Here is a 21,820-nt window from a genome sequence, read left to right on the forward strand (position 1 = left end):
AACTGCCCACACTGCCATCTTTGTGTAAGAGTGGGAGACGCCATAAAGGTTGGAAGGTGCATTTTGGCAGAATCTGAGGATACACATTTAAGGGTAACAGACAGGCTAACATGGGAAAAAATATTTATTTGGCAACAGTAATATTCATTAAAAACAGCCAGCAGAAAAATCATACAAATAGTGTTTCAGCTTTGAAATGTCTTGAGGTGACTTCATGGTTCCGTCGGGTCAGAGGGCCCTGCTTTGTTGAATTGAGCGGATTGTTCACAGCTGATCGCCCCTTACAAACTGCAGCAGGGACGTCAAGTGGGACGTGTGACTGAAAAATCCTCAAACGGAAAGCGGAGGCAGGCTGCAGAGTTCTCCTGCCCTGGGTCCTTCATGTGAGAAGCGACGTCTCCTCACAGCCAGAGACGATGCTACTGTGCATACAGAAGGGCAAGATCTGGATGTAGCACATTAATGTTTGCATTTTAACAAATATTAATGGAGCTGGAAATGGACAGCAATACGTATTTTTGTAGTAAAAAGCTGATAATGGATTTTGGGGCATTTTGCATCAAAAATTTCATCCAGTCCAGGGTGGTCCCCACCCTAGGATAGGCAGAAGATGGATGGATGCATCGGAAATCTGGGAATGTAAAATTTAACCTTGCTTCCCTTTTTGGAAACTGAACACGACAGTAAGACATGGGGTTAGAATTCTGACACTGCGAATTCTTGTGAATATGACGTCGTTAGAGCAGCACCAGTGATTCTAGGAATGTGAGCAGAGTCATCGGTCAGCATGTTACTGATGGCTTACCGGCGACCGCCCCAGAATAGCACAGGGCTGCAGTGTGCTGGGGGAAGCCCTTTGTGTCGCAGCTCAGTGAAGCCCTGTCTCTAAACTACCTTTTACATTATCTTCAAAGCACTGAAAACGTGCAGCTCTGTAAACATAGAGGTTTTGCCCTGGTCCTGCATGTGCCATCTTTTGTTCTACCTGAACTCACTCATTCATCCTTGGCTGAGCCGCCGAGTTAGCGGGCAGCACCATGCGTCATGCCAAACGCGATACTCCCTGACTTGGGTGTCGTTAGCCCTTGAGAAATCAAGCAGGCACTTGATTTAAGGCTTGTTCTCTGGTCATTTAGTGTTTTGTTTTTCACAGAGGACCAAATGGAAGAAACAATCTGATTACTGATTACACAAACGACAATCCCTGCAGGCTCTCAATCCCAGCGAAAGGGTAGATTTTAACACTTATAGCGTTATTTTGACGTCCCATGATCTGAAGACAGAGGACTGAGAGCCTTTGGGTCGCTATGAGCATCACACTCCTGCACCAACTCATTTTGCCATTTTTACTTTAAGCTTCTGTTTTTTCTTCAGATGGGGTCTCCAGTGTTGGTGAAAACTGTACTCCTGAGTCCAGTGTGGGGAAATTCTTCTGCATAATCATAATCAATTCAGCTGATTCTCATTTAAAACTCTTGGGTATGATCGGTGGGTTAAAGCAGGAAAAATGAGCCTACAGCAGACCAAGAACTGCTGGCTTCTCAGCTAGACCTGTGCCTGTTGTCATCTTGTTGCCTTTTGCTTAATGTTTGCCTTATGTTTCAACTTTGACTTAAGATTCAAGTCCATTTTTGTAGGAGGCCAGTTTCAGAACATCTTATCAGTGCGCCAAACTGTCATATGTGACAATCAGAGACCATTATTGAGGGAGGTATTTGCTCAATTGCCATGTCTACAGTGAAGCACCATTGTACTAGTTCTGGTAATGTAAAAATGGAGAAAAGGCAGGTGAGCTGACTGCCTGCACAGGGGTGTGGGAATGTCTATGGAGAGTCGCCTTACTGTTTGTCCCTGAATGATCCAGCAAGGGACCTGGATTTGGTACATGGGCCCTCACAGATACAGGTAGAAGACCAGCGCCAGGAGGCAGTGGCCCGCTAGCCACAACGGACCAAGGTGCTCAGCTGCGTGTTTCTGAGTCTAAAACCATGTGAAAGGCTCGGCGGCGGGGGGGGGGAAGGGCCCCAAGGCTCACAGGGAGTAGGGCTGTCTGCCCCATCCACCTCCATCACACTGCACCCATCCAGTCGGCTCTCCTCCATATTTGGTTCAGCTTGGCTAAAGATACACTACTTCAAACTTAACATGCCCCGTGTTTAAATACTGAAACCCGATGGACTGCAAAGACCTTGCAGACGTGCTGACAGCCTAACAACAGAACTAAAGTGGACAAAATACTCAACAAAGGCTTAGTGTTGCGAGCAGCTCGGTACGTTCCTGTGCTTCCAAGGCGCTGTGGAGGTCTGAAGTGAGAGAGGAACATCATTACAATCAAAATATGTTTAAAAATATCAAAGAAATAAACGGATTCCCTTAGCATTAAACCCTCAGCATTAAACCCTCAGCGTGAGTGAAAGGAAGGGAGCTGTGATATTTGTTGATTGTTTGAAGGGTGTCCGGTGGCCTGCAGTCCAGCGCCGATCAGAGTAAACAGCATCGCTCCCTGAATCCTTTCTTGTTTCCTCCGCTCTTTTCCTTTTTTTCCTTGTTTTTTGATTTCTTTGCCTGCACATTTCGCATCAGGTCAAAAAACACCTGGGGGGGGGGGGGAGGGAGGGAGGAGAGTGCTGTTACTGATCACTCCAACTGTTTACTGTTCACCATTACTGGTATCTGCTGGTCTGGAAGCTGCAGCCCACGTAGCTGTGTTGTGACGTGGGGGAAGATGGCACCGTCCGCTCTGGCCTTGGGTCAGTTCCTAATCTTGAACGGTTCCCAGGAGCTTGACTCAGAGGAGCCTGACTGGTGCGTCAGTTGGCGGTGTGGTGAGGAGACACACACATTCCAGTTCTCCTCATTTATTTGCTGTACTTGAGATGTTCTCTGAACATTCTGTAAAGCTCATGCATCTCAGAAGGAACATGATTACAGTACTGTGCAAAAGTCTTAGGCAAGCAAAGAAAATGATGTTTAGATTATCCTCGTGTTGGTGTAAAACTATGATATTATGCCTGTCAAAGTGTGTCAGCGTAGCCATTTCAGAACCTCTGCTAAAATCACCCCAGTATTTGCAGCAACCATCCAGTGCAGCCATGTATTTTTTGACTTGGCCACTAGCTCACCCCATACAGTCAATCTGTCACTGACTTTTTAAACCAATCTATTTCATTATTTAATTGAGCTGTTGGTGAAATTTAACAAAATCATGGAACGGCTGAGGTGCCCCTGAGGAGAGGTTTGGGAACTGAAGCGGTGTTCATCTAACCATCTAGCCAGATATCAGTGACTTTTGAGAAAACAGAAGAAATTATTATTAGTTTTTAATTGTGTTACTCTTCATTTGCACATGTTCTAATGTTAAATTGTGTTTTTTGTTCTAAGCCAAAGTACACTTGCTACCCAGATAAACAGCTTTAGACATTTCTTTGGACTGCCTAAGACTTTTGCACAGTGCTGTACATGGTGGTGCAGTTGGTTTCACCCAGTGCCAGCCTGTGCCCTACCTTGTCGACGTTGGCACGCGTCTTGGCCGAGGTCTCCACATACTGCACCCCCCACTCTTCGGCCCGGCTCCGGGCCTCCTCCACAGCCACCTGCCTGCGCTCCTCCAGGTCAGACTTGTTGCCCACCAGCAGCAGAGGGATGCAATTCTCTTCAGCCTTGACACGCAGGATCTGCTCCCTGGCAGTGTATCGGATACACACACTTAGTCCATGTCCTGCCTTTGTGGGTAAAGTCCCCCCCCCCCCCCCCGGGTGTTCGTCATGACTGTTATCGAATACTGACTCATCAGCCAATTTACAAGAAAACAGACTGACCACCAGCTCGTGAAACAAATCAACAGCTTCCCTTTTTTCATGAAAGGAGCTTTTATTTTTTAAAAAGGGTGTGGGTTGATTTAAAATACCACTTAATAAATTGCTTAAAAGTAGCTGTGCAGTATTGTACTTTTAACAGTATCTGTCTCAGCAGGACACTGGTAGACGGGTCAATGCAAAGAGCTGGTCACACTCTCCAGCTGGAGAAATCGCACAAGTGAAGCCTGAATGCATCTTTCTATGTGCTCTTCAGCCATAAATAGCCCACTGTGTGTAGTAGTCCTGCTGATGTGAGCATTCAGAACATTCAGTGAGAACTTAATGGCACGATGGGCGGGGCTAGTGCGTCTGAACCGGGACCGACCTGAACTCAGCCGTGGCGGCAAAGGACTCCTGCTCCGTGATGGAGAACACCAGTAGGAAGCCCTCTCCACTGCGGAAGTAGTTATCCCGAATGGCAGCGTAGTCCTCCTGGCCCGCTGTATCCAGAATATCAATCTGGACCTCTTCCCCATCCAGGACAACCTTCTTCCTATAGCTGTCTGCCTTGGTGGGCTCGTAGTCCTCTACAAACTGAATAGCCGGAGTGGAATTGGCAACCGTTATTTCCAGCGTCCATCTGTTTGCTGTTCCATTTGGTTTAGATAAAACAGTGATGCTTGTTCGTGCCAAACATCCCACACATAGGCTTTGTGCGGGACAGGCTCTATGAGACCACAACCCCACTCAGGCTCTGCCTAAGACAGGTTCTACGTGACCACAACCTCTCTCAGGCTCTGCCTAGGACGGGATCTACATGATTACAACCCCACTCAGGCTCTGTCTAGGATGGGCTCTACCTGACCACAAGCCCACACTGGCTCTGCCACAAGTAGGAGCAGAGGAGCAGGTTTGGGTTTCAAGTTTCATGTGTGGCTCACCTCGTCATACATGAACTGCAGGGTGAGCGCGGACTTGCCCACGCCGCCACTGCCCACCATGATGACCTTGTGCAGGGCCAGGGTGCTCTGACTTTTGCTCTTGCTGGCTGCCATGGCTGGACTCCTTCTCCGGATGCTGACCAACACCACCTGTGGGTAAGAGCGCAAAGCTGCGCCTGTTAGCGGCACCGCCCACTGCTGAGAGAAGAGATCACCCCGACATGTAGCCGAGGGTCAGAAAAGGGCCCACAGAGCTTTTGTTCCCAATGCATCCAGTTAGCCAGTGGACACATCTCAATCAATTTGTCTGGGGATAAATAATATTTACTTTGTAGAAAAATGACATTTCACATTGTTATCATCATGAATAAGTGGCTCGCTGACAGCTCCCTCCATGTATAAACCCCCCCTGCAGGCTCATTCAGATTTTACAAGCCTTAAGTGTTACTGTGCTCACCATACACCTGTGTGTCACTCTTTGAGGTCGGGGAGGGGTAATTTTACTGACCATTCCACATCAACAGGGCAGTGGGGGTCTGTAATAAAAGCCAGTGGGCCGCAGCTGCCCTGGGGAGTGCTTGGTGTTATTGTCCTGGGCAGGATATCGCCCTGGGGAGAGGCGTCCATTTAAACAGTGAAGCTCTTATGAGATTCCAGCAGCCCAACAGATCAATACTTGAAACAGTTAGCAACATAAATTGTGCCCATTATGCCAAAGGGGGAGAGGATCACTGGAGGTTACTTAGTGCATCTCTCTCCCACTATAACCAAATGGCTAGATGGCCAAATTGAACTGGGAACTTGCACTGGACACATGACTTGATAGTACGGCATTGTGACGACGTGTAACATTTCCAGACTGGATGGTGGCCCAGACTGGGCTTACAATTGGCTGAGTATTGCCAGGAAGCAAGCGAAAACCCACGTTTCTAAACTTTACACAAAACAAGAGGAACTGTGATGTTCTCCTATTACAGTAACATAATACTACACGGTCTGTCTCAGTCGGATCTGCAGTGATGATACAATGCGTGCTCTCTGTTGTTTATCCTTCTTCTTCTTTACCCTTTTTGAGTCCCGATGTTGCTGAACAGTAAATTTATTTTATTAATTTATCTGCTATGTAAGCAACTGGTGCAGTGATTTTCTATGAAGATTTATTGGTTATACAATCAGGGGGTGATGTAAGATTAAAAGACCAGATCCTGGTGGGGTCTGGAGCCTTCTACTCCCAGTGGCTGAGAATACCACACACCTCGCTGTTTCCCATGGTAATTCCCCAAGCTTGAGCCGTAATCTGCCCCCAGCTTTAACAATGGCTTCAATGAGATCGACATGCAGATCTGAAGACCGCAGCTGACCTCAAACCCAGCCACTCTGGGGTCCACACTCAGGTTTGTCTGTGCACTTCTGTCCTCGAGAACCAGCCATCTGAATATACAATAAGTCACTCGACATTACAAAGAGCCTCCAGGGAGAACAAAGCAAACTTAATATGCCATCTGTCATCGAGGCATGACAGACGGCATTAGTCAGCCTCTCACAAAGCAAACACTCAAAAACTCAGATCTTCCCCTAACATCAGCACCCCCTACCTCATACTGCTCTATACACCCCCCCCCCTCCATTTCCCCCCAGTGTGGGCCACTCCGCTTTCCACAGGTTTCCACACCAAAGCAAAAAGAGTCTGACTTCTCAAACGCTGTTCTGCGAGACCGATTCTGATTTGATTAATCCAATTTGATACCACTTAAAATTTTAAACATTAACTTAATATCTAAGTAAAATGATGTTTTCGTGTAACACATGGGAGTTGCGATTTTCTACCTTGCCAATTATTTACTGTGAGACACTGGAAATACACCAACAAATGCAACGCAGTTGGAACGCGCCACAGATCTGCCGAGGCAGACAGGAGCCCCATCGGACCCGGAGGCTGAATCAGTCCAGAACGTGGCCTAAGCTGGACCGAGCCCGCAACACAGAGCCCGAGACCCGGTTTTGTTGGAACCACAGGAAGAGGCCCAGGTTTCCCCACGCATCCTGCCATTGTTGCACATCTGGTGACCTTGATGCAGAGAAGCCTGGAAGAGGACATGGGATCAGGCAGGAGGCCAGTGTGCTGAGGTCAGCACCTCCTAACTGATAGTGTGCCGAGTGTGATTCCATTTATCCTCGTACATCACGATGACCACATCCTTCCTGCTGCACACAAGGCAGATTGTGCTGCTTAACAGGCTCAGACGTTATGAGACAACAATCGGAAAGATGGGCTTCAAGCTCAATGGTAACCCTGAGTGACCCAGATGCCACTATGGCCCCCTATCAATGGGAACTGTTGATACCCAAACCATTGTGGGACCACATGTTTTCTTACCGAAGGGATACAGCCTTTAAGTTAGTTAACTCGTGCTCTCTGGAATGTAAACTATGTTAGCTTAGTACAAAACCCACAGTATCGTAGTACAACAAACAGTTATCCTGATCACGCTCACAGTAGGACCTGAAGATTATTCCTGAATGGGATGCCAGACACAACTTACAGATGTCAGTTAACCTAACTGCAAGCCTGTGGATGGTAGGAGGAGCCCAGTGTACCCGGAGGAAACCTGCAAACTCCACAAACTGAGGTGGGATCTGTACCCCTCAAACCCAGGTTTGAGGTTCCCCACTGTGCCACTGTACCGCCCTAAAGAGAAGCAGTGCATATTATTTAATTAGCCTACATGTGTAACAGATGTCCAGTATTGGGGTGATGATTGGCACCAATTTTTCAAGTCAATGGTATCTCACGGTTTATAGCAATTCCTGGTTCTGGAACTGTAGTGGGTCTAAAACATTTCTGGTTCGTAGCAGTTCTGAATGAAAACTGCAGCAACGGGAAACCAGAACTTTCTTGTACTCTTCAAATCCAACAAAATCGTGAAAAAAGTCTTATAAAGCAGGGCTCTGAGTACAGATGGTTGACTGAATCTTTAAAACGCAGAACCCCCATACTGTTCACTAGGGAGGCCAGTCCCACATCCCAAAGGTTAAGCATTTCCCAAAGAAACAATATAGCCAATTATCCTGATGATTAAAATGAATGTTATGGGGCAGGTGACATCTCATATCTCATATTGCACTGCTCCACATTTTATGGTTTCTGTCTGTTTTTTTTTTAAACACGAGGACCACATTCACAAGGAGAGTCTCCCAACGGGGTCTACAACTCCCTGCCTTATTCCTTCCATCCCTTCTTCCATTCTCTCTTTTAGATTACGGCCTGTCAACTAGATTCGACCAATTTGGCGGATCGGGTATCAGTCATACGTAACCGATCCACATCCGATACTAATTCATTTTTGGCAGTTTCTAAAAAGATCCTGCTTCGTGTCAAATCTATTTGTACAATCAATCCCACGACAACTCTTTCCCATTTTAGATGTGATTTTGTGGCATTCAAGCACGCAGTTCTTCCCACTTAGTAGGCGTGAGCACGGTGACTTCCGCCTGCTGTGACGTCACGCACATACTCTTCACAGTATGAGGAGCATAAGAGTATCAGATAAGACGGTGACGATCTGGAAGTATCTTACGCTTTTAACAGCAACTAGTAGCACAGCGATATGCAATCCTTGTAAGAATAAAGTTTTGAGAGGTGGAAGTAGTGTTTAGTGGGAAATCTCACTAAACAAAGCACACACAATCTGTACAGCAATTGTACATCGGATGGGACCTGAAAAAATGTGGATTCCTCTGCCTGGGCCATCGAATGCAACGCTGAACACAGGAACACGCCTGCTGACTCTTGCTAAGATGACAGAGAGCTCCCAGTAGTGAAGGTTCAAGTGTAAACCTCACCAGAGGAACTCCACAGCTGACCGGCGTGAAAGGTAGAGGCGTCAGTGTAGTTCATCCAGACGGCATTAAGCAAGGAGGCTACGCCACCCAAATTAGGCAGACATTCTACATTTATTTATCAAAAGCCTTTATCCAAAGATATACACAACAGGGAAAGCAGGACATATAATCCCAGGAGCAATTGGGAGTTAAGGGCCTTGCCTAAGGGCCCAACGGTGACATCACTCTGCCGGCCCTGGGATTTGAACCAGCAACCATCCAATCACATGCATGGTGAACTAACCAGCCCTGTTCTAATGTCACGGTGCCTCTGAACCCATAAGTATTGTACAGTCTTAACTTTCCAAAACACCCTGCCAAAGAACAAAACCATAGCATTTAATCAATTACTTTGCTACTTATACACATCATATAGACATAAAGAGGTTTTAACTAAGATCTGCCATAAGTCCATTCCCAGAACTGGAAGTAATGTTTGCAATATATTTCCTCTTCTCTACACTAAACCAGAAAGTCAGTTCATTACATTGATTTAGGGAAAAACAGACAGACAATACCAGTGTGGCATCACAGTTCATGTGATGCACCTTTCCCTCCATGTCTCTAAGCAGCAGGGGCGAAATGGGAAGCACTCTTTCAGCCAAGTTCTCTTTTTGAGTGTTTCACAATTCGGTCCTCAGAGACTCAAAGACAGTCCACGTTTTTGCTCCTTCCCAGCTCCCTATCAGAGAGTCCACATTGTGTTAGACCAGGGGTGGCCAATCTTATCCACAAAGGGCCAGTGTGTGTGCAGGTTTTTGGGGTAACCTTTAGGTCAGTTGTTCAACCCCAGGTATGAGGACTCTTCAGCCAATTAGTCCTCTATATAGCAATCTAATTAGGGAGTTGCAGCGAAAACCCGCATACACTGCGGCCCTTTCGGGATAAGATTGGCCACCCCTGTGTTAGTCAGTCCACACAATCTGTCTGCCAGGGAGCTGGGAGGGAGCAAAAATGTGGACTGTGTGTAAGTCCCCGAGGAGCAGGCTGGACAGCACTGCTTGATTACTTTCAGGGTCCGGAGACACTGATGCACCTTACTTGGCAGTTTGCTGATATGTGAATTACAGCTGCCCCCCCCCCCCCCAACTACCCAACAAAAACAAATACCCCAAACACACACATTTCGACATTCTTTGTGCCAGGAAGACTCAATGGCGTGAACCACAGCAAACAAATGGGTGTTGTTCACACAAACAGGAGGGAACAAATTACTCAGCGCTGTAGTAAATATACATACACCGATCCTGTTACATGGAAAAGGACCTACAGGCCTCACTGGACGTTCCAGGAACACTTCCTCTTACCACTATCAGGCACTGTTTGCCACTATTCACAATATTCAGTTCCCTGAAGAGTGGCAGCCAGCAGTAGTTTTGTGGCTAAAAACACATTTTTCATGGGAGAGATCCAAGGAGAATGGCCAGAATGGTCAAAAGCGAATAGGAAGGCAACAAGTACGGCGGTGAGCAGAAAGGTATCTCTGAATGCTCAGCCCGTCTACCCTTACAGTGGTTCTGGAAGTAAAGAGGGTCCAACACAGGGGCATCTACTAATCTGACCACTGTGCGTGTGTCTCTGTGTTCCAGGAGTGGCTGGCTGTAGGTGTTCTGTGCCTTATTCCTGAGTTGTGCTCGGGAATAAGCACAGTGTATAAGCACTCGCCTGCACACCAGGCACAACAAATGCTGTTGTGGCCAAAATGTTTTCAGTACAAACACACTCAGTGCAGCAGTGGCCAATGTTCCCAGCGTAACACACACGGGTGACAGTGCTGCTCACAGCAGTAACGCGGCCTGAAAAAATAAGGCGTCTGACGGTGAATCGGCATTGAACGGTCATCACTCATTCAGAATGCAGGGTCACCGGACCATGAACAGAGTCAGCCTTTCACACCTATCCAGGGACACCGTACCGGGGGGAGGGGGGGGGGGGGGTTGGGACAATTATGTACTTCACAGGAGCCCGAAAAAACAAGACCATAACTGAACTGGTCTGGGTTAGGGGTTACGCTTACATGGGGTCCAAAATGTCTACCGGTGCCCTAAGTATGACTGGGGCCCCATTTCTATTCGTATACTTATGCAATTTCTGTTTTAGTCAGAGTGCAGGAAAAGCAGCAACTGCAGTATCAGATATGCAAAGCCACGATGTGCATGATCACAGAAGGGATATCAACACCGGGCACAAATGTAGCTCAACAGCAACACAGTTAAATGGTAGGCGTGCTAAACATAGACATTAGTCAAACGGGTTACCCATATTCAACTGTAAACTAATTTAAATAGAAGTATAGAAAGCCTGGGGTGGTTAGTATATTTATACCGATCATTCCACAGAAGCTCAAAATGGCATATGAGAATACTACCCAATCTAACCTCACGAAGTGATTTACATAGAAAAGAGTAAGTGAAACCACATTTTACGGCATGTAAACACCACCCACAGGAGATGCTGGTGGAAACGTGAGAGCACAAGGCAGCCAGGGGACCCTCATAGAGTGACAGCCCGCTCCTACTTAACCCGGACACCTCTAGGGCTCAACGCCGTCTAACACCGTGAGAAGTGCCGATGGACAGTAGTTTTACGGTAGTTTAGCAGTCTGTCACTGGTCGCTTGAGTAATGCACCCTAGGGAGTTTTCAGGCACAAAACAAATTAATATCAATTAAGTATGTATGTATGTTTGCATTAACGTATATCTATCTCTCTATCTATCTATCTATCTATCTATCTATCTATCTATCTATCTATCTATCTCGATCTATCTATCTATTACGATTAGTAGCAATAAGAGTGAAATGTTATTTTCCATGTCAGAAAATGGATTAAACACTGAACATACTTGAAAACGCGACATTCTTAGCAGCCCCACTCTTTCACCAGGTTTCCATCATTTGTAATGGGAAAATTATTATAAAGAGATAAACTGGAGATGACAGAAATCTGGGAGAAGCACCACCCTGGTCTGTGCCACATCCCCAATATCTCCCGCCCCGCTCCGGCTAAATGCAGACAGCTATTGGTTCGTTAGTATCAGTCACACGCGTACCGATCACCATATCTAAGACACGATTGGCTGTTCCTTCTGTCAATCAACTAACGTGATACCCGCAATCAGCTGTATCGTTCGCCTAAAGGAATACAGATAACTGCATGTCATATTCATTTATCTCTTTTTCCAGTAAGAGGCGTATGTCGAATATTACATTTCAGCCGTTCTTACCGATTTTTTAACGTATTGTCGCTTCTATCCAGATGTTATCTTGAATAAAGCATGAATGCGCGAGGCAGCCGAACACCGCTCCGTCCACCCAGAGGCACAAAGGCCCGCCCTCCACTCGACGCGCACAGCTACACAACAGAAGGAATTTGGCCGGACGTGACGCAGTTCACAGTGTGGGGGAGGTTCCCTGCATACACGCGTGCAGTTAAAAACCGTTTTATGTTCGGTAGAGTGTGATTGCACAGATTTTAAAATACAATTTGACATAAACTCCCCCATTTACTGGAATAATACTGTAGTGCAAGTGGTTCTCAAGAAGAGTGATTGTGGCTGGTTAGGGCATCAGACACAGGAAACGGGTGCAAATGCGGTGAAGGAAGGATGTTCAATCAGCAGCGGTGGCGTTGTTTGCCTTGATTGTTTTTTCTAAATCAAGCTTTGCCTACTTTGGTGAAACAAACGTTTTTAAGCACTGAAAAATGTCTTGCAGATAGCAGATCAGGTTATGTACATTGTTCAAGGTTACAGTGACACATTCTCTGTGATATAAACTGTTAACATTTTGATTACAAGTACTTAAACACTGCAGGGCTTGCCCTTTTTCTATTGTTCTTATTAACATTGAGAGAACACTTGAGTTGAGGTTGCATGCCGCATAACACTGGTATTTATAATCCCAGTATGCAGGGTCTCATGACATTGCAGAGCACGTGTATAATGGTATGATGAATTGTGAGTGTGAATCGTTCATGGTTGCTTGTAATTTTCCTGACCTGCAATGATTCGGAGTAAAGAAGGGAAAAGATTTTAATGGCCAGGCTGTTTTATTTTTACATTCCTTCATGTTGTGTGCGCCAGGGTTGGGGCCATTCCGGAATGCATTAATCAATTTCAATCCAAATCAGGAAATGGAACTGGTGTTGGAATTTAAATGTCGCTGAAATTCGATTTTTTCCCCCAATACCAACTCCAGTTCCATTTCCTGATTTGGACTTGAATTGATGAATGCATTCCGGAATGGCCCTAACTCATGGTATGTTTCCAACTACATTATCGTGTTCCTCCCATTCATTGTTCCGTTAATCACCAGTTATCTAAAATATAGATTAAATAAAGACCAACCTCATTGTTTTCTCAAATTCTTCTCATTAAAATTTTATTCAAGTGAATTTCACTCAGAAATCTAGCAAAATGGTGCGATTTAAAATTTTTTAAAATTCTATATATAGGTGTACACATATTTACCAAAACCTTGCATTCAAAGCGATGTACAAGTGAGGCAAAAAGTCCACTGCAAACATACGTACTGTCACAACTAGTAATAAATAGAGATTCCAAATGAGATTCCAATGAATGCCTGCAGGTACTCGTATCGGAGTATTGGAGCAGTAGCTGCACAGAGGGCCAACGTGTATAATTCCTGGGCCCGGGACAAAATTATTTTAACAGGGACCCCCGCATGTGGATCACTATATCTCCTGCTACACCCCCTATACATGGTTATGAGGTTAATAAGCGCATTGCAACAGCCCGCCTCCGAAGAAGCTCGATCTCTCCCGGACCTCGTGTCTTAGGGTCCTCGCCAGCGGAAAAGGAAGGAGCGGAACTGATCCCCGGGGCAGCATCATGTAAGTTAACGTTATAACATTTAATCCAGCATTTTGATGAGTAAACCCACACTTGACATTACAGAGTACAGGCAATTATGATTTGCATCATACGAATAGCCATAATTTCGAATTTTATGTTTACTACGAGCGGAGCCCCTTTTTGGAGAGTGTTGTTCAGGGGTAAATAATGCATCGACGCTAGTTTCTGCACGTATAAATATAAGCAGGACACAGTTAAAAACAATAAGATGCATTTTTATTTACTTGTGAAGTTTGCTTATTTAGTCGACGTAAAAAACGAATACACGTTCAAGTCCAAAATAAAGGGAGCGGTGCTTCTAGCCAGCGGAAAGTCCTATTCGGGCGGGTTTGGCGTTTCTTCTTGGGGGTCGGCATGTACAGTTTGCAAAGTGATCGGATAACCGATTTGGACGGGATAAGAAAGATGTGTAATTTCCCCAAATTAGTAGAGCTATCTTAGATATAAAACTAATAAAATCTAGATGTTAACGCGTTTAGAAAACAAATTACAATATAATTTTCTTTTTTGGGTATAATATATTCATGAAACACGATAAAAAAAAACAGGACCGTTCCCTCTCCCGTACAGTAGCTACAAATTTCTGTGCTCAGTCGGCTAGTGTAATAGAGGCTGTAAGTGTTGGCTGTAAGACAGTCGTGTGGAAAACTTAAGTTCCTATAAAAGCTGCACTTTTACCGCATAAATGTTTTTTCCGCCTTACGGAAAGAGGCGTGCCGTTACATATATGACTGTATTACCGAGATGCCAGATCGCAGTACCTATGCCGAAAGAAGCCTGGGTTCGCCGAAATACAGAAGGTAATTCGCTCCTGGATTCTTACTCTGGACGTTTATAATAGGCTAATTATAGGCATGGCAGATTCGGGCAGGGTTAAAATTACGGACCTTGTCGGTAATCGCTTCAATTACATTACGTCCCCAGGTGAAACTAACCCAGTCCGAATATAGGGCTACAATGAAGACCGATAAACGTGATGTACGTATTACAGTACGACGAGTACGTATTACCGTCCGATCAAGCAAACAAGTGATAGTAAACATCGAGGAGTTCAATTCATTGAAATCCATTGATTGAAATGATGAAAACGTGTGGTTTAATACAGGAACATGCTATATGAGTCTTAGATATGACGAAATACCGAACCAGTCGGATTATACTGGTTTTGAGACTTAGTCACTATATTCGCTGGAGGGTTTTACCGTGTGAAAATTTTAATACGAAGTAGTCTACTTTTATTGAGATGAGTATTTTACGGATTCATATAACACATCGTTTAAATTAACAGTTCCTTGGCTTACATTTCTTCCGAAGGGGAGTAAACGGTGAAATTAGCAGAGGCACGGTACCTGTGACTGTAAGGTTGGTTGGTTGCGGCTTTCCTGTGCCGGCCAGGGTCAGATGATGATCACGTTATTCGTCTTCTGTTTTTTTTTTATCTCGCCCAGTTTCCAGTGCCTGCTTTCCCAAGCTAACTTTCACTTTTTCTTCTTTTTTTTCCCCGCGTACTGATGCTGGAATGACTGTTTTGTTTTCCTTCCTTCCTACAGTCTGATTGCTTGTTTTCCCTTCTTTCCTGATCCCGTCCTCCCATCCCTGTGTCACGTGCTTCTTTATGCCTTCCGACCAGGGAAAGTGTGACACAGACGAATCGTGATTAATATTTATGGTTCATGTTATACCATCACCCTTGGCAGGACATCAGTACACGAGGTGTACAGAGCCTCGTCCCTTGGTCCTCACTGCTTTTCGGAAATGACTCCATCATGATTCGGAAGACCGGTCCCTGTTTGTGGACCCTGGTACCTCAGGAAGACCCCGCCCCATGTGACCGCTATAACCACGCGTGCTGCTGCCAGGGGGGCAACATTTACCTGCTGGGTGGGCGAGGCAAAACCGTGCTGAATGACTTCTGGAAGTACAATGTTGGTAAGCTCAGGCATGCGGTCACATGACTGAACATGAGGGTCGGAAGGAAAGCACGGGGGCCTGATCTGCTGTGTCTTGCAGTTCGCAATGAGTGGACCAGCCTGGACTGCGGTTGCGAGGAGGCCCTGGAACAGGCGTCCATGGTGGCCAATCAGGTAAAAGGGCACATGCAGTCAGCTCTGTAGACTGACTCCGCCTCTAGCTGCCTCATTGCTTATTCATGAAGAGAGGCATCTAATTCTAATTAGGCGTGAATCACCTGAAAACTAGCACAGAGTCTCTAGCTGTACCCCCTTTGGTAATGCTGTGGTTCTGTGTTGTTTCAGCATCTCCTGTATGTCTTCGGTGGGATGATAGACTGTGCATATGCTCACAGAAAGACCCCCCTCTGGCTCTACAATACAGGTGTGAGGCGCTGAGCTGGTGCCAACGTCAGCTGGCTGCTTTCTTTACTCCGTATGTTTCACGACAGGCTGGGGTGACCTGGTAACCTGGGCCAATGGTTCTGCTTGCTTCTGTCCCACAGATACTGAACAATGGCAGCACTGCCAGGATGAGGACCATCAGTCACAGGTGTGTAATCAGGGCGATGAGTCCGCATACCTGACGGATGTGGGACAGACACGGTGACGGCCCGGATACGGGCCCTTTAGCAGCCCATTCTGCAAACAGCGCCTCATGGCTGCCTGCCAGTGAAACAGCGCCTGACTGCATGCCGCGTGTTTTAGCACAGGGCTCCTGTGAACAGGAAGGGGCACAGTGCTGTGGTTTTTGAGGCAGCCATGTACGTGTTTGGGGGATACGTTGACCTGAAAGGCTCATCGGGGGAGTTCTGGAGCTTTCACTTTGGTGAGTGCAGAGCCAACGCCGGCCGACATTCATGCCATCTGCATAAAATGAAGTAGAACTTCACAAGGATGTCAAATTCAGAGTATCTTGGAAAAAATTGAAAATAAAAAAATGTAAAGTGAGCTTACATGTTAAAAGAACTGAAGTAATATTAGCAGCAGGTTAAGGAGGAGCAGTGCTCATTAACAGCTGAATGATCATTAACTGAATCACCAGCCCGGCTTGCTATCACACATTATGGGTGCTGGTATTGTAGCTTCCCAGAATGCCATGGTGTAGCTGCTACATTGATTGGCTGCGCTGTGTACGGCAGACTCGGGCGTGTGGTCGTCACTGACCCGTGCGCAGGGAGAGACGGGCCCCGGACCACGCCACGGGCACTCGGCTGTGGTGCACCAGGACGACATGTACCTCTACGGGGGGTTGGCAGGTCTCAGGGAGCTGGGTGACTTCTGGAGGTGGAGCTTCTCCAGAACCAACTGGAGCAGCATCAGATCCCAGTGAGTATCTGCACCCCCCTCCAGCCTTGGCTTACTGTTACCTTCATCCGCCTAATTCAGGAGAGCAATGTTCTAACACAGGTTTGAACAGGTTCCTGATTTCCCTGAGTTCAGTGTGTCCCTGGGTCAACAAGGGAGGGGCTTGTGTTTCACTTCTTTAACCAATCAGAGTCTTCATTGTACGACATCACCAAATTAGTAGGGCTGTCACTATCAATTATATCAATAATCGTATAATGTACTGATTAATCAGTTGATTTATTGAGTAATCATTTATAATATAATATAATATAATATAATATACTGTATAATTTGAGACAGCGCTCCCCTCTGCACTAACATGCCACCGTAGCCCCCGGCGTACGAGATGCGCCATGCAAATATCGGTGTGGCATTTCATGCACCTGCAGTTGTCACATCGCAAGGACCATGATAGTCTGCTGGGTTCAAATTACCAATAAGTTGTGTTAAAACATTTTTACCGCTTTACCACCGCTGCTTTTCTTTAAACTCCGCATGCGCTCTCTGAGACAAACATTGTTGTCATCCTTGCCGTTGGACTCACTCGTGTGGCGACTTGTGAGAAATGACACAAAAAGTGAGCGAAGAGGAGAAAAGTGAGCAAGCGCCAGTCTGGGAAATATATTCATCCACAGCTGTATTTTCTATTCCACAGAGACAATTGATTTGCCGGCACTGCTTTGTGTCTGTTAGCATAACACACCACCGACTTATGTGACGGACTCTAGATAAATTCTGTTCGTCTATAGGCCTATAGTTCATTTTCAGCTCATCAATATAACTTAGAATATGGCAGTGTGAACTTTCCTGAAATATCATTCAGCCCTAAAAAACACAATATAACAAAATATATTAGTAGTAGTAATAATAATAACAATAATAATGAAATATGGTTGTTAGGTAGGTCTACAGTATTATGTATTATGTAAGGTGATGCTGACCGTCGTTTTTGCAGCTTTAATTTTGACATACTGGAATCGTAGAAAATAAATTAGGTTTAAGTGAAAGATTATGATTGGCTGAAAGGCACGTATCTATGGCTGACCTTCCATCATTGGGTGAGTCTGTCAAACCCAAATGTCATTTTTTAAGATGTACCTGCATTGCAGTAGTTCTGTGGTGCTCCTTCACTTCTGATGCTCTCGTTCTTTATTTGGGTCCTTGTCAGCTGTGTGGCGTCTTCCTTCTGCCATATAGCTGAGTAATGGGAAGGGAATTTTTTACTGATTTTTTTTTTTAATTATTGGGTGATTGAGTTTAATCAAGTAATTGTGACGGCTCTACAACTTAGTCCTTTTTTTCTCATTTTCAAACTCATGGTTTCCGGCCGTACAGCTGTGTCCCGGGTCGTGTGAGGCTCAACAGTCTGAGCCTCTGTGCTTATCACCGGAAAGTCATTTGTTCAAGCAGAATAACTACATCTGTGGGTCCTTTGAGAAAGGTCTTTCAGCTTATTATCATGATTGTTGATATTATTATCATATATATACTGTATGAATGCATACTGTATGTATATATGCACCCCAACATATACACTAATATATATATAGTGCACACAGAAACTTTATAAATATTTGGTTTTTGTAACAAAAGTCATTACTTTATTCATTTGCTTATACAAAAAAATATATATCACATTATAAACAAAAGCCATACACAATAAAACGGGTCCTTTGTTTTAATTAATACTATGATGTCATAGAGTGAACACTGTGATTGGTTAAAGCGAAACACAAGCCCCTCCCTTGTTGACCCAGGGACATGTTGAACTCTGTCTTTGGACTGTGAAAATAAACCAGAGATTTTTTTAAGAAACCCCACATGACACTGGGGAACTGGGTTAGAGCACAGGGACTCCACACATGGAGATCAGGGGCAAGATTCACACCCCGTCTTATATTAGAAATGGAAGACGCATCACAGGTCTTGGCATGGAAAGCCAACGCACAAAGATATGGGCATTTCATTGTGCTGACACAGGTAACAGCTAAGAGCACAGTGATTATAAATAAAGGTATCTTTCCATGTGTACTGTAACAGTGTAACCATAGTAACAATAGCAGTTTGTACATGTAAGATGGCCAAGAGTGCCCAGCTGCCCAGTGGGGATGTTAATACCACCATCTGCATCGACATATATACCTTAAGGAAGAGGGCAGGATGAGTTTTAGGTGAATCGCTCACACGCCTCCCGCTTCTCTCACTGCACAGCTCTGGCCCCTCCCGGCTCGTGGGCCACTCGGCGGTGGTCTGCCGGGGCAGCATGCTGCTGTTTGGGGGAGCGAGGGGCCAGTGCCTCACCAGTGAAGACCTCTGGAGGTTCAGCTTCGCCGATCAGACCTGGGAAAAGCTTTCCAGGCTAACCGAGGTCGCCCCGCCCTACAAGGTGTACCACTGCAGCGTGGGACTGGGCCCTGCCTTCCAGATCCGAAGTGCTGCCCTTCCTGCGTGCCTAGGCAGGTCCAAAAGCGGCAGGGCCATGTTCAAGGCTTTCCGCTCTTTTCCCGGGGCTCTCAGCCGGCCCACTGGCCCCATTGAGGACAGCATTCATCTGGAGACCTTCTGCGTGAGTAACGTCTTGGGGAAGGACTATCAATCTAGCAGACTGGCTGAAGGCAGCCCCCAGACTATGGAGGTGACAGTGAATGGGGTCGGGCTCACATTCGAAAACCGAGACGCTTGCAGTAGAGACACGGACTGCGCGGAAACACCCAGTCCAGGGATGGGCGTGCTCAGACACCCAGATGTACTCCTGCTCTTGGGGGGAAGGCCCCTCAGTGAAGGTGCAAGCATCTCCGTGTGGCAGATGACACCTTCTGACCTTTGACCTTTGGAAAAGGACCAGACGGCCCTCCAGTGCCAAAAGATGCAGGGTGTCTACATTGTCTGTAGATGAGGTTCTCATTATTCGTCTGCTTGACACCTACTGACCATTAATATTTTATTTATTTGACTTACAGTTCATTTATGAGTATTCTGCCAAATTAAAATGAAAATAGGGACTTTATTAAGTTACTGATTTGACTTAATTTCAAGATGGAACATTATTTCCCAACAAAATAGTAATAACAAGCCATACTGGGGATGCACTGCTTTCATTTTTTCAGACTGAGTGGTACGAAATGTGGCTGGGCAATGTCTATGCAATAGTGTAAAAATATCTGGCTAAAAGAAAAATTCTAAATCACACCCCCGCCATACACATACACACATACACACACCACAGACGCATGTAGCACAAAGAGGGGCGCTTATTTTTTTTAGCTGGGAAAAAAAAAACGTGAAAGAATGATATACGTACAATCCCTTAAACACGTTTGTAGTCTCTCTGGAAAACGATGGATCCAGGTTTAATTATGATTTTAAAAATATGCCGTGAGCAGTCTGAAAAAAATGTAAAATGTGAAACAGTATGTTTCTTCATCCTTTGATGGGTATAAAAAGCATGATTTTCACTGGTTGATATTTTTTCATTACTATATCTATCCATCACCGTAACCGCTTATTCCCAACTGGAGTCGCAGGGGGGACCGGAGCCTATCCCGGGAACAAGGGGCACAGGTGGGAACCAACCCTGGGCAGTTGCCAACACACCACAGGGCACACACACTCACACAGGGCCAATTTAGACTCGCCAATCAACCTGCTCTGCACGCTTTTGGACTGTGGGAGGAAACCGGAGCCCCTGATGAAAACCCACGTGAATAGCGTGCGAACTCCACACAGAAAGACCCGACCCCAAACCCAGGACCTTCTTGCTGTGATGCAGCAGCACTAACCACTGCACCACCATGCCACCCTGATTACTCTATTTTCTCTTGAGAATTAGGCTAAAATGATAGAATACTTTTCATTCAAGAGTACAGTCAGAGATGCATTTTAATACAAAATACCCTATTTGTAAGTGTATCTAAATAAACTACAAAATACAGTATTTTTAAAATATAAAAATAATTTTCAAATAGGCTGTATTATATATTAATTTTTTCTACAAGAGCAACATTTTTTCACTGCTTAATGAGACAGAATACAAATGTGAAACCAAACAAATGATCAGATATTCTGAAGTGTCTTCAGAAACCCATAATACCCCAAATACAAACATGAACACTCAGATAATGGGTCAATTAAGTCAATTAATTTATTTACACTACAGATGCAAACAACTCACAACAACAAAAATGACAAACACAATTTAAATATTTCACTCAGTAACATCTTATAACCGATACCGAGTTTAAAGTTTTTATCTATTGGCGCATTAAAAAGACTACGAGTACCGCTACTAGTATCGGTGCATCTGTAAGCCACACATATCCTAATATAAAACAAATGTAGCTTGATAATATATATATAATATAGGCATAGTGTCCGCTGTGGGTGATTTGTTCCAAACTTCAGCATTTTGGTAAACTTTCAGAAGAAAATTATGTTAATATACTGTGAAGTTCCTATCAGAATCTAAGAAATACAAATGAGCAAATCAAAAGAACAAATCAATCGCTGGCTTCCCTTCCTATGGCAAATAACGGTAAGTTTTTTTATCTACCACTGGAGGGCAGCACGAACACCTAGAATCATACAGGGTCATGTTTCTCGAAACCTTCTTAGTGCTGCGTCGTTCTTAAGTTCTATGTTAAAATATAGGCCTAGAACTCACGAACGACGTGGCGTTAAGAAGGCTTCGAGAAACTCATCCTAGGACAGTATCACAATAGAATTTATGTATTCAAAGACGTCATTATATATATCTTAAGATGCAAAAGTTGCGCGAAGATAAATTGATTTCCCCAGCCTGGATTCTGTGTGGAATCTGCTATTTGAAAACATGTATTAATGTACATTTAAATAAGCAATGAAACGTGACAGGAGTAGGTCTATAATAACGCACACATCAGAAGCTGCTTTACAATCAGTTTGCACACCGATTACAGTTTTTAAAAATGTTTATTTATTGTAAAGAGGATTTTTTTTTGTGGTTTAACTTAAACCCGTCTTATAAGTCTATAAAGACAAAGTAATACTG

At 45.0% G+C, this 21,820-nt stretch overlaps 2 protein-coding genes across 6 annotated transcripts; one reads left to right on the top strand and one right to left on the bottom strand.

Moving 5' to 3' along the window:
• Positions 1–106: 106 nt before the first annotated feature.
• LOC111851761 (ras-related protein Ral-B) lies at positions 107–15,136 on the bottom strand. 4 transcript variants are annotated; one of them, XM_023826980.2, is made up of 5 exons: positions 14,845–15,136; positions 4,739–4,888; positions 4,183–4,391; positions 3,504–3,681; positions 107–2,595 (listed from the first exon to the last, which is right to left on the bottom strand). In XM_023826980.2, exons 2-5 carry the CDS (start codon positions 4,850–4,852, stop codon positions 2,482–2,484), a joined length of 615 nt encoding a protein of 204 aa, XP_023682748.1. In that variant the 5' UTR covers positions 4,853–4,888; positions 14,845–15,136; the 3' UTR covers positions 107–2,481. The 4 variants fall into 4 exon arrangements, with proteins under 4 accessions (XP_023682748.1, XP_023682747.1, XP_072556917.1 ...); XM_023826979.2 differs by lacking the exon at positions 14,845–15,136 and adding an exon at positions 11,846–11,994; XM_072700816.1 differs by lacking the exon at positions 14,845–15,136 and adding an exon at positions 11,846–11,980 and having other exon boundaries at positions 4,739–4,908.
• On the top strand, positions 13,200–20,249 carry klhdc3l (kelch domain containing 3-like). Of its 2 annotated transcripts, none has more exons than XM_023826976.2 (8): positions 13,200–13,473; positions 15,193–15,424; positions 15,506–15,579; positions 15,751–15,829; positions 15,951–15,997; positions 16,153–16,273; positions 16,587–16,773; positions 19,006–20,249. In XM_023826976.2, exons 2-8 carry the CDS (start codon positions 15,262–15,264, stop codon positions 19,619–19,621), a joined length of 1,287 nt encoding a protein of 428 aa, XP_023682744.2. In that variant the 5' UTR covers positions 13,200–13,473; positions 15,193–15,261; the 3' UTR covers positions 19,622–20,249. The 2 variants fall into 2 exon arrangements, with proteins under 2 accessions (XP_023682744.2, XP_023682745.2); XM_023826977.2 differs by lacking the exon at positions 13,200–13,473 and adding an exon at positions 13,490–14,295.
• Positions 20,250–21,820: the final 1,571 nt, after the last annotated feature.

Source organism: Paramormyrops kingsleyae, chromosome 16, assembly GCF_048594095.1.
Source record: "Paramormyrops kingsleyae isolate MSU_618 chromosome 16, PKINGS_0.4, whole genome shotgun sequence".
Lineage (NCBI taxonomy): Eukaryota > Metazoa > Chordata > Actinopteri > Osteoglossiformes > Mormyridae > Paramormyrops > Paramormyrops kingsleyae.

Excerpts from the sequence above, each read along its gene's own strand:
- LOC111851761 (XM_023826978.2), bottom strand. Across the intron at positions 4,392-4,738 it reads TGCAGTTCATGTATGACGAG|TTTGTAGAGGACTACGAGCC; the intron begins GTGAGCCACACA and ends CCGGCTATTCAG. Across the intron at positions 3,682-4,182 it reads GCCGCCACGGCTGAGTTCAG|GGAGCAGATCCTGCGTGTCA; the intron begins GTCGGTCCCGGT and ends ATACACTGCCAG.
- klhdc3l (XM_023826976.2), top strand. The coding sequence starts at position 15,262 with ATGATTCGGAAGACCGGTCCCTGTTTGTGGACCCTGGTACCTCAGGAA. Across the intron at positions 15,580-15,750 it reads CGTCCATGGTGGCCAATCAG|CATCTCCTGTATGTCTTCGG; the intron begins GTAAAAGGGCAC and ends GTGTTGTTTCAG. Across the intron at positions 16,274-16,586 it reads GTTCTGGAGCTTTCACTTTG|ACTCGGGCGTGTGGTCGTCA; the intron begins GTGAGTGCAGAG and ends TGTGTACGGCAG.